Source organism: Vitis vinifera, chromosome 9, assembly GCF_030704535.1.
Source record: "Vitis vinifera cultivar Pinot Noir 40024 chromosome 9, ASM3070453v1".
NCBI classification, from domain to species: Eukaryota; Viridiplantae; Streptophyta; class Magnoliopsida; order Vitales; family Vitaceae; genus Vitis; species Vitis vinifera.
Genome location: NC_081813.1, coordinates 22,507,702 through 22,520,885, shown reverse-complemented (window position 1 = coordinate 22,520,885; position 13,184 = coordinate 22,507,702). Strand labels below are relative to the sequence as shown.

Here is a 13,184-nt window from a genome sequence, read left to right as displayed (position 1 = left end):
CTACCCCACAACCACCATTATGGTAGTCGTTTTCATCAATATCATCAATAGAAAAATGGTGGTGGTGGCCCCCAAAATGGTGGTGGCAGTGGCTCTAAAATTGGTGGTGGCATCAAATCCATTGGCATCATTGGCATCAAATCCATAGGTGCTGGCATCATCGGCATCGGCGCTGGCATTATCGGTATCGGAGCTGGCATCATCGGCATCGGCGCTGGCATCATCGGCATCGGCGATGGCATCATTGGCATCGGTGGCGGTGGTGGCTGCGTCATCCATCTCTTCATTTTCTTCATCGATGATGTTGGTTCCTTCACTGACATTACTGTTGGCACCACGACTACCACTTTTGTAACTTTCTCACCACTCCTAGTATCACCACTTTGCTTACTATCATTATGAGTATGAATATCAGTATCACCACCACCACCACCACCACCTCCTCCTCCAACGCCGCCACCTCCACCACCACCACCTCCATTACATCCACATCTTTGAATGTAGTATGTTGTTGGTTTCTTCTCCATTATGTTATAATTGTACAAAATTAGAACATATTTAGAAGATATTAATGCAATATTTTATGGAACTTTGTTAGTTAAGTTTCTAAAAATCATCCTTTTTTTATTAAAAAATAAATAAAATTAAATGACTTCTATTAGTGAATTGTGACTTTAAAATGAGAGAAAAAAAAGTTTTGATTTGGCTTTCATGTTATAATGGGTTTCTATCTCTATGTGAATTTAAATTACAAAACATTAAGTCCTATTTAAAATATTCCAAATTTTAATTTCCTTTATTGAAAATGACTATGTATTTGTAAAAATGGATTTTACTTAATTATTTTTAGAGTCGTCATTTATTTTATTCTTTTATAAAAAAAATCAAATAACTCAAAATAAGGTCAAGGTTTTAACACAAGACTAGATTGCGAGATTAGATTAGCCAAGGGAAATATGTCACATAACACACAACTTTAATATATAAGTAAGTTAAAATAATTTTAATATTCACTTAGAGAGTGTTTGATAGTGATTTTAGAAAATATTTTTAATCTTTTTAACATTTAAATTTTTTTATTTTTTAAGTATTAAAAAAACTAAAAATACATCTTAAAATTACTGTCAAATACACTCTTAGTTAATTAACGAAATTAATATCAATTATAAGGAAAAAAAACATGAAATATACATGAGTTTATTTTAAGAGAAACCTAAGTGCTCAAATAACCATTTTCATTCCCAAATTATTATTTTAAAAAAAAAACCTAAGTGCTAAATAACTCTTTTTCTCATCAAATTATTTTCAATAAAAAAATAATAATTTTTTTAAAGAAAATATTTACTAAAAAGTATATTATTTCAAATATTGTTTTCAGAAATCCTGTCCCAAATTATTTTAAAAAAATCCATATTAAAAAAATATGTTATTCCCAAGAGTATTTTGCATGTATTTCCAAAATATTAAAAAAAAAATTCCCCAACATTTATTTTATTATTTTATTTCAATTCCATTGGAACTATGCCACTCATGCAAAAAAAAAAAAATAATAAACAATAAGAAAAAAACTATACCATTAGAAATTGTTGCAGTCCTGCCAAATTCCACTAGCTGTAGCCCTCTTCCTCTGTTCTGAAGTACGAATATGGTCATCTCTCAAAACCCGAATGTAGAAATAGGGAGAGGATGAAGGAGAATCCCCTTCTCTGAAAGGGCCTTTCTTACTCTTTGGTTGGCCTGCTTTCTCTTAACGCACCACATCCATCCATCCACTTGTCACTTCTTCTTGTCATTGGAATTTGCACCATGTGCAAATCAAAACAAAGTGCAATTGGAATAATATACACACCCAAAGTTAATAATTAAATCCAAATTAAAATCGTAATTTACCCCCCTAAACCCTAATTCAAATTAAATATCTATAAAAAAAAATAAACCCAAAAGTTAGAAACTCAAAATGAAGAGCTAAAGTCAATGATGAAGTTCAAAACCCCCTTAGAAAATTTGAGGGAAGAAAAACGGAAGTGCAAGAAAATAAAAATGAAAAGATTTAGAGTTAATAAGTTATTGTTTTATACTACTTCAAGTTGATCTAATTATTTTAACCCTTTTATATAAAGAATAAAAAAAGGAATAAGTTATGATTGATTTTAATTATATTTGATTTTCTTTTGTATTATTTATTATAAAAATAAATATGAAAAAAAAATAAGAAAGAAAAAGTAAGGGAAAACTTCAAATTCATTTAATTATTTTATTTTTAAGTTATATTTGATTGACAGGATAAAATATGATATGATATATATATATATCATAAGATATTATATTCCGTTTGATAGGAAATGTATATCGTAAGATACGATTTTCAATGAAATGTAAAATGGAATATGATATGTTACATCTTATTTTAAAATTAATATATCCTAAGTAGAAAGGATATAACAAAGAGAGTAGATAAATCATAACCAACGTTAGATTGAACATATAGGATGTGATAAGTGATAAAATAACTTATTTTATCTAATCATCAACCAAATATAGAATAGAATATGGTATTCCCTTTTTTATTCTATTATTTGTCATATACAACCAACCAAATATAGTCTTACATATAAAATTAAAGAAAAATGAATAAGTTTTGACTAATTTGTTGTTAATTAATTTTAATTATATTTAATTTTTTCATCTTTCTCAAAGTAAAATCAAATATAAAAAAATTATTTTTTAACATTTTTTTTTCTTTCCTTAGTATTTTTGAGAACTGAACTTTACAGTTATATTTGGTTCCTCAAAAGTATTAAAAAAAGGAAAAAAATACGAAGTAAAATGATTTGATTGTACTATGGAAAGTATGAAAGAAAATAAAATATAACTAAAATTAGTTAGAAACTTATACATTTTCAAACTATTTAATCTTTATATTGAAGAGTTAATATAAGTGAAATTTCTTTCCTTTTACTTTTATTTTCTTTATGTTGCATTTTCTTTCAAAATTTCCAAGAACTAGACATAGTCTACCTAAATAAATAGTCTAAAACCCAAAATATTCAAATCAATATAACCAAAGCAAGTCGAACAATTCTAGTTAAAATCATGGTCCAAGCTCAAAGCCCAATGTAACAAACAAGCTAATAGCCCAAAGTCTAATTAAAATATTAGGACCCCAAATTACATAAGCCCACATCAAACAGGCCCAAATTGAACCTAAGCCAAACATAAAGCATAAGCCTATAAACCTAAATCTAGGCCTAAGTTAACCAATACTTTTGTGTGAATCAAGGAAAAAGAAACCCACCCATATTTGAAATCTAACAAAGAACAACGACAAGATTGATGGTTGTGTGGAGCATTAGAGTGAAAAAATGGTGTAGTGACATTGCGACATGTAGAGAATTAGAGAAAAAGAAGAGAAAATAAATGGGTATATTTTATTTAATGAGTAATGTTGGGTTTCCCCTATTTTTAAATAGAAAAAATAACTGACCAATATATGTTTTTTTCAATTTTAAAACAAACTTCCAAAATGACCTATATACGTGTCAAAATCCCTCTTGTTAGCAATGAACTACCACACCACTTACAAACTATTGGCTTTTTCTTCTCCTCAAGTTGATCAAGGTCAATGAGACCACGTTTAGCTTGTCTTTTAGTCAATGAAAATGTGAAGCTGATAAAGCCTTTGTGAGTATGTTTGTTGTTTGATCTAGTGAAAGAACATGATGAACTTGCAATTTCTTTTCAATGACCTTTTCACTCACAAAATAAAAATCTAGTTCCATGTGTTTTGTTAGCGAATGTAATATTGGGTCCACTAATGAGAAGTCTGTGCTAAGATTGTCACACCATACCAATGATACATGGCTTGGTTTGTTTGACACCTAATTCTCTAAGAAGACTTTATAACCATTGTATCTCTACAATTACATGAGCTAAACTGTGGTACTTTGCTCTTATTGAAGACTGTTAGGATTTTTATGCTAATCCAACCTATGGTGATCACCCTAGAGGGTGGGTAATAAGGTGATGGTCTCTTTTCGCAAATTTAAACAAGTGAATGCAAGAGGCAATTATATGCAAGTATATAATAATCAATATATAGACAATTGCATATAAATTAAAGAGTAGGGAAGAGAGAAAACAAACACAAGAGTTTATAGTGGTTTGGCGCAACCCGGCCTACATCCACTCTCCTCTAGCTTCAATCTCGAGCTTGAGGTTCCACTAATCCAAGACTTCCAAACCAAACCTTCAAGCAATACAATTGGATTATGGTTCCAATTCACCCTCTTGAACTTTTTAGCTCCAAGCACCCTTTACACTTCTCAAGAGATATCCCACTCTTGAACAACCCCTCAAGTGATACCCCACACTTGAGAAACTTCCTCTCAAAGGTTTACAAATAAAATAATCTCTCAAAAATCCTAGCACAAGAGCTTTAAGCTCAAATGATACAAGAAAAACTAGGATTGAATGGTATACTAAGGATATGCAAGTTGTAGAACAATGGTGCACTAAAAAACACTCTTCCAAGGCTCAAATATATTCAAGAAAGATTTGGGAAAGTTAAGCACTTGAAACAATGAAAATTGAAGCCTTTTTATAGAAGAAAAAAGTCAAACTAGCAGTTGGGGGTTCGACCGGTCGAGCTAAGGGTCGATCGGTTGACTAGCCGTTAACATTTAATGCTTGATAGGTGACCATTGGACCTCAACCGGACCTCAATCAGACCTCAACCGAACCTCAACCGGACCTTAACCGGTTGAGGTTCAACCTTGACCAAGAAGAGAAGGCCACTGGGAGAGAGAGAAACTTTTTGGCCTCCCTCAACCGGTCCTCAACCGGTTGAACCGGTTGAGCCATTTTTTGGCTCAACACCCAACCTTTTTCAACTTAAAACCTTTTAACACAAGTTTGAAAATCATTTAACATAAGGTTTTAGTTGAAAACATAAAATCATCCAATTTTTAAGATATTTAAAACAATATTACTCTTGGATGATTTTGGTGCATAAATAAAGAATGAAATGCATGAAAGTCCTAGTGCACCAACAACCTTACAAAGAGATCTTATGAAGCTTGGGTCTTGAAAAACTCTTTTCTTTGAGATGGTCTTCTTCTTCATGATTTCTCATTGGCATGATTTGTTTTTGTGATTGCCACTTTGAAAATCGTCTTGCCTAATCACACTTGAAATATGATCATTAGTTCTGAACCTTGTTTTGTTATCATCAAAATCAAGATTAACCAAACCTTGGTTTCACAATCTCCCCATTTTTTATGATGACAAACCCAAGGTTGCTAAAAAGCTCCCCCTCAATATATGCTCCTTTGAATTTAGAAAATTTTCAAGTTTAGAAACTTCAAGGAGTATATTAAGGATGCTCAAAATGATATAATCAAACATAAATAGCATAAAGAGCATTTAGCAATTTGGCAAGACATTATTATTAAATATGATGCATACAAATATAACCAATAAAACACATAGCATCAATATGAATAGGATTGCTAAAACAAAATTGACATTTCTTCACAAGTTAGCAACCTACCATTACTTTTCCCCCTTTTTGTCATCAACAAAAAGTTTCAATAAAGTATAAAAGGGGAATCACATGTTATCAAAAGTTTAAAAAGTACATAATAAGCATGATATGATTTCTCATAAAAATGAATCTCCCCATTTTTCATTTGAGAATAGTTTCCAAATAAAAGATTGCTCATTTTTAGAGTATTCCCAATTTAAAGCATGATTTGGAAAAATATATATGGGAGAACATATGCATTTAAAAAGATATATAACATGCATTGAATAACACTTTCGCGGCATACAAGCATATGATCATTTAGTTTTATTTAGGTCTTGAAAAACTCTTCTCTTTGAGGTGGTCTTCTTCTTCATGATTTCTCCTTGGTATGATTTGTCTTTGTGATTGCCACTTTGAAAATCGTCTTGCCTAATCACACTTGAAATATGATCATTAGTTCTAAACCTTGTTTTGTTATCATCAAAATCAAGATTAACCAAACCTTGGTTTCACAAAGACCTTGAAACAATTTTTTATTTCTTAGAGCTCCTTGACACTAAATTTCCACCTAAGTATGCCTAATAACTTAAGGTAGATATTTTATTATCAAGATCAGGGGTTCAATCAGCATTAGAGTAGCCTGTGACAAAGAAATTGTTGAGTTTGTGAAGTATTAGACCATGATCAATTGTTCATTTCAGGTATCTCAATATCCTTTTGACTGCTTTCTAATGAATGTCTAAGGGATGTTACATGAATCGGCAAACTTTGTTAACACAAAATGAGATCTTAGGTTTGGTTATGGTGACATAATCTAAAGCTCTAATAATGCTTCTATACAATGTTAGATCATCCATAATATTTCCAAGTCGAGTTGAGAGTAGAGTGTCGATTATCATAAGAGTTGATATAGATCTTGCATTGAGCATTTTTACTCTTTCAAGTAGATCTGTCAAATACTTCCCTAACTGTGATGAAAGATTCCATTTTGGAGTTGTTAAACTTTAATCCCTAAGAAAAAATTCGAAAGACCTAGGTCTTTAGGAGCCAACACCTTATGATAGGTCTTTCTTATAGCCTTGCTCAACCTTTACACCTGGATAGGGGCCCTCCGATGTATATATGCTTTATTCGGGAGTCTCATGAGCCATGGACTTATTGACTCATCTTCTTCATCATTTTTTTGTTATCCTACCATCATTTTTCATCATACCTCTTTGTTTATATCCTTGTTCTATCTTTTGTCTTTGTCATCACGTTTCTTTCTATGCCATGAGTGATGATGACCTTTCACATTTCAATGCATGGAGGACATCCATGTCCCCTTCCACTCTTATCTCATGGACATTGGTTCGGAGATCCTTAGTTTAGAAGCTCATCTTGTCAAAGAAAGTTCGCCTACGTCATTGTTTAAGAGTATATCCATTTCATTATGTATTCTCAGTGGTGCTCGTTTGTTGACATTTAAAGTATATGCAAGTAAAAAAAAAGGAAAAAAATAAAATAAGTGTATGTATGTATGTATATAGTGTCATCCTTCATTGAGATTACTTTATTGAGTTAGTTGCTTATGAAAGTTCGTATGTGAACTTTCAAGAGGCTTTCATCTTCTTGTGTCTATCTCGTTATGTATCTTATGTGTGAGAGACGAATGACCTTTTCCTAGGGACTTCAAATTATTGTCTCATTCATCAGTCTATACGCTGATGATTTGACTATTTTTCATGACTTGATTTGAGTAGATCAATGCTCATTCATTTTCCTTCAATTTGTTTGTTCCTCTTATGGTATTTCATTCACCTTGCCTACATTGTTCTTTGTTCATATCAATTTACATTTCGTGTTCGATATTTTCCACACATCATTCTTATACTTTCCATCAGCAGTTCGATATTATTCATTTATTCTCTTTCATCATTGATATATTCATCTTGGATTCTTTCTTCATCACCAATATATTCATATTAGACGTCCTTAGGTCTATGTTTTATGAGATTCTCTATACATATTACATTCTACACATGAGGGTATGGATTTTGATCATTGGGTATTTGAGCCTTGTTTCCTTTCATTTCTTTCACCCTATTACCTTAGCCAACGTTACGTCTCGGGTCTTAAGACCACCCTGAGGCCATGATATCATGCATTGTGTTTTGATAGCTCTCACATGGGCGATATCTGAGATTGGTCGAAGAACATTCTGATTGTGATGGACCAAGAGTTATGGTATGACCCTACACTTGGGGCATAGTCACTTCAAAGAGTTTTTATCGGGTATGTAGTCATTCTGCTTGATACATTGCATTAGGGTGTACACTTTTCTTAGTTGAGGGTTGATTTTTTCAGATGACTATTACACAAGGGCATACCTATCTTAGTTGATGATGGTTTTTGTGACATAGACGTTCCTAGGAGGTGATCAATTTCTTCTTTACATTGGAGTATGAGATATGATTGGGTGATTTGATTGGATGTGTTTATACGGGAGCATAGCCCTCTCATTGGTCTTGACATATTTTTGAGTGATTGGATCATGGCGCACACTTATGAGAGCTATATTGGTTCTTGAGCATTTCAGAGATCGCCTTACACTAGGGCATAACCCTCTCATTAGAGATTGATCTTAGAGACACTAGCTTACATGATCACATCAGAGAGCATTTTTTTTTATTTAGATATACCACTTTGCTTGATTTTCCACATTGGGATTTGCTCATTCCTTGGAGGAGATCAAATACTCCCATCGTGTTACAGTATGAGAGGACTTCAAAGAGTAAAGATTTACTTTGACTCGATGATGTATCATGGATTATACTTCTCCTATGATGCTTGATTTGGAGATGCTTATACTAGAGTATAGCCCACTCATCGGTGATGGATTTTGTGAGATGATAGTTTATGCCAGACACATACTTCCCAGAGATTATCTTGCACTTAGGGCTTACCTATTTTGAGAGGGTGCATTCATACTGGGGCATAACCACCTTACTGATTTGACATTGAGACTTGACCTTCTGTTTATGATTGCTGCTTTTGATGGATCATAGAGATGATGATATTTTTTTAGATCAGTCTTCTTAGCTCACCTGGTTTGATTTGGCTACCCACTTACCTTTGTTGGACATCCAAATATCCTACCTTTGATACTGTTATACCTGCCTCTATCTTGTCAAAGCCTTGCATATATTCTTTTGAGCCCACCTATTTTATCATCCTACATGACTTTATCCCATTCTCTTGATCATGGGAGGATGCAGACCAGTCTTGAGTTTTTTAGTCAAGTTTTCACATTCCTTTGGACATTAGGTTCAACATCTTCCATGATGGCAAGGTCTATTAGATTGTTGATGTATTTGTGATGATGTTTTCATATTGACAGTTGATATGTTGTGTCTTGCTTTGTTTACATTTCAGACTTGGAGTCTTGGTCAACATTTGTCTGGTCCATTATTTTAGTTTTGTTTTGTCAGCATAGTTTATGTGATGTATGGTCTTGTTTAAGCATTTATTCATTGATGTTAGACTTTTAATTACATCATCGTTGAACATATCCTAGAGTGTCTTATATGGTGACATTCTGTGTCTTATGTTGGTTACTATCTTACATTGGGGCATACCCCCATCCTTGAGTTCATCAGATTTTTTGCAGATTTTCTCACTCTCGATCTATTTCTTGATCTTTGTGAGTCGTCATACTGGGGCATACCCCATTTAGCGCTATTCTACTAGGGCATACCCCCATCCTTGAGTTCATAAGATCTTTTGCAGATTTTCTCACTACTCGATCTATTTCTTGATCTTTACGAGTCGTCATACTGGAGCATACCCCCTTTAGCGCTCTTCTACTAGGGCATACCCCCCTCTTTAGGTTTATCACATCTCATGCTGATTTCATTGTTGTTAGACCCATTTGTTGATTTTTATGAGTTATCACCTAGGGCATCCCCCTACCTTCAGTTTATTTAGGACATTTTATTTCCTTCAGCTTATTTAGGGCATCCCCCTACTGTTAGTTTGTCTGGGGCATCATCCTACTATCAACTTGTTTAGGGCATCCCTCTTCCTTTAGTTTGTTTAAGGTATTCTCCTTTTGTCTTTAGTTTGTTTAGGTCATCCCCCTTCCTTCAGTTTTTTTTAGGTCATCCCCCTACTGTTAGTTTGTTTAGGACATCCCCCTTCCTTTAGTTTTTTAGAGCATTCCTCTTTCATCAGTTTGTTTAGGGCATTCCCCTACCGTCAGTTTGTTTAGGGCATCCCCCTACCGTAAGTTTGTTCAAAGCATCCCATTTTCTTCTAATTTGTTTCAAGCATCCCTCTTTCCCCAGTTTGTTTAGGACACCCATTTTTTTCACTTTGTTTAGGGCATCCCCCTTCTTTCAGTTTTCACTATCATAGGTCAGACATTTATGAGCATGTTAGATTCACCATCATAGATTTTCATCTATGAGCATTTGTTTCAATTGATTCACCACCATAGATCAGACATTTATGGGCATTTAAGATTCACCACCATAAATCAAACATCTATGGACATTTCAGTTTCACCACCATAGATTATCATTTATGGGCCTCGATCAATTTTCACCACCATAGATCAGACATCTATGGGTATTTCAAATTCACCACCATAGATCAGACATTTATGGGCATTTTAGTTTCACCACCATAGATTATCATCTATGAGCCTCGATCAGTTTTTACCACTATAGATTTTCATCTATGGGCCTTGATCATTTTTCACCACCATAGATCAAACATCTATGGGCATTTCAGTTTTACCACCATAGATTGGATATCTATGGGTCTTTTAGATTCACCACCATAGATTTTCATCTATGGGCCTTGATTAGTTTATCACCACTATGGATCAAACATCTATGGGCATTTCAAATTCACCACCATAGATTGTATATCTATGGGCATTTGTTACAGTTATCTCACCATCATAGATTTTCATCTATGAGCATTTATTTTAGTTATCTCACCATCATATATTTTCATCTATGAGCATTTGTTTGAGTTATTTCACCACCAAGATCAGACATTTATGGGCATTTCAGATTCACCACCATAGATTTTCATCTATGGGTTTTGATCAGTTTTCACCACCATAGGTCAAACATCTATGGACATTTCAGATTCACCAACATAGATCAAACATCTATGGGCATTTCAGTTTCACCACCATAAATCAAACATCTATGGGCATTTCAGTTGTATCACCACCGTAAGACTTCATATGTAAGCTTTCTGATTTAGCTTTTAGAGTTAGCTTTTTGGTTTGGCTTCTAAAGTCATTATTTTCTTAGTTTAGTGTTTAAGGTTAGTTTTTTCATTCAGAGCCACTGCTCCTGATATGATCATTAGCATTACATGCTTTGTTATCACAGTTTCACATTTCATTTTACTTCTCTCTTCGTTGCATGTCTTTCTCACTTCATTATGATATTCTAAAGTTTCTTCTCATCTTTTATGCAAGATATAGCTCTATGAGCTCACAACATGTGTCTTGATTTTATTGTTAGATACTCTACACCTTGTGTCCTCGTATGGTACATGTATGGTTTTTCCTTTTGTACTCATTCCTATGCTCTTTGGTGGTTCGACTGCTACTCGACTTCGATATCGATTTTCAAGTCACTTTTGAAGACTTTTCTAAGGGAGTCTGAATCCATAGTGTAACTTTAGAGGCATCTTAGGAGTTTTCATTCTTGTCATTTCTTTTTTGTAGGGTTTTAGAGCCTCTTTGTTCTTGTTTGGTTTAAGAGAGCTCGTGTCATACTGGGAGAAATATGGTGGTCTTTCTTGTTCTTCGACAGAGTTCACTTTGGTTTTCTTGTGTACACACTCGCTTTACTTGTGTACACACTCACTTTACTTGTGGACTCTAGCAAAGAAGGGCATATTGTAGACCCCAAAATTTGTCCCAATTTTATCTTTACATTAATTTTGAGCTCAATTTTATCAATAAATTTCAAACTTGATTACATTTGATTTTTTTGACCCACTCACCCTTTAATTCTTAGTTTTTATTATTTTGTATATTGTTTATTATTATTTTCTTTTCTTCATTTTCTTTTGTCTTTCTTTTCTCTCTTCTCTCTCCTCTTTCTTCCTATCTTCCCCAACTACCCCACCCACTTTCTCTCTCTCACTCATACCCCCACATCACCTCCCCCTCTCTCTCCTCTCTTCCATCTTCTCTCTCTTCTCATTTCCTTATTTCCTTTTTAGTTTCTCTCTCTCTCTCTCTCTCTTTCTCTCTCTCTCTCTCTCTCTCTCTCTCTCTCTCTCTCTCTCTCTCCCCCCCCCCCCCCCCCCCCATTACCAAGGTGGTCGGCCCCTCATTTCTATTTCCCCATTTTTTTTTAGGCCTCCCCCCAACTCCCACACTGGCTGGTTTCCCATCTCCCCAGCTGCTCTGTTTCTTTTTTCTTTTTCTTTCCCCAACACTACACCTCCCTAAACATGCCCCTATCTCCTCTCTTCTATTTTTCTTTCTCTTCCTAACTATTCCTGTCACTATTCCTGTCCGGTCCGGTCATTTGGACCGGATGGCGATCGAATCGGGGTTAGACCGCTTGAACCGGTGGTCCAACTGGTGAATCGAACGAATTGGCCGGTTCAATTGATTTTAATTTTTTTATTAAAAAAAAAAAAAAAACAACAACAACATCAAAACGACGTCATTTTGAAGTCCTATATAACAAAATGAAAATCTCCAAATCTCCAAGTTGCAACCTCCAAACTCTAACCCTTCCTCCTCCACCCGTCGTCAATGCGTCCCAGCCACGACACTAAGACAGGTCCTATTGACGCCCTGCGACACTCACACAGGTCCCGTCGGCGGCCCATGATACCCACACTGGTAGCTTCCCCCCTCTTCTCCGCTCGGCATCGACACATCCCTGCCGCAACACTAAGACAAATCCCGCCAACAGCTTGTCACACCCACACAGGTCCCGTTGGTGGTCCATGAAACCCACACAGGTATCGCTAGCGTTGGAAAGCTCCCCCCCTCTTCCAGCTGGTAGCCCGCCCCGGCGTTGGAGTTTGCCCAGTGAGTTTTCCCTTTGGCCTTCTTGTCTTTTATACCCAAAGCCACCTTCAATTCATCCACAGTCACTTCCCCTCACTATTCTAAGCCTAGCCATGTGCCCTTGCATGGTTAATTAGCCTTAAACCTCTTACTAAATAATGCATTGATAAGTAAAAAATAGGTGTGTGTGTGTGTGTGTGTGTGTGTGTGTGTGTGTCTATAATTTTAATTTATGTTCTTAAAGTCTTTGTGTGAAGCCAAAACGAAAGCATGGAGTGACTAGCTAGGAGTTTGAGGGGTGCTGAATTATATAGCTTTGATTTTGTCTCAATGTGGAAAGCATATGTACATTTGTTAAAGTGGGTTGAAATTGAATGGGTGGAACGTTGAACAGAGGAATGCTGGGGGTGGTTGAGACCTGAGCCAAGAAGAAATAAAGAGGAATCGCCATCCAAATGTTAGAAAGCATAGGAGTATAGGACAATTGAATGGTGAGATTCATCCATTCATAGTGGCATGTGATTTCACTACTATTTCAGACTTTAATGAATGCCCAAGCACGTGATTCTCATGGTTTGCTCCTTGTACCCCATCAATATATCTCTACAAAATTACTTTAGA

The 13,184-nt window shown here is 34.9% G+C and overlaps 1 protein-coding gene across 1 annotated transcript; it reads right to left on the bottom strand.

Moving 5' to 3' along the window:
- LOC104880435 (uncharacterized) lies at positions 1–527 on the bottom strand. Its single transcript, XM_010657021.1, has 2 exons — positions 365–527; positions 1–290 (listed from the first exon to the last, which is right to left on the bottom strand). Exons 1-2 carry the CDS (start codon positions 525–527, stop codon positions 1–3), a joined length of 453 nt encoding a protein of 150 aa, XP_010655323.1.
- Positions 528–13,184: the final 12,657 nt, after the last annotated feature.

Excerpts from the sequence above, each read along its gene's own strand:
- LOC104880435 (XM_010657021.1), bottom strand. The coding sequence starts at position 527 with ATGGAGAAGAAACCAACAACATACTACATTCAAAGATGTGGATGTAAT. Across the intron at positions 291-364 it reads AAGTGGTGATACTAGGAGTG|AAAATGAAGAGATGGATGAC; the intron begins GTGAGAAAGTTA and ends TCATCGATGAAG.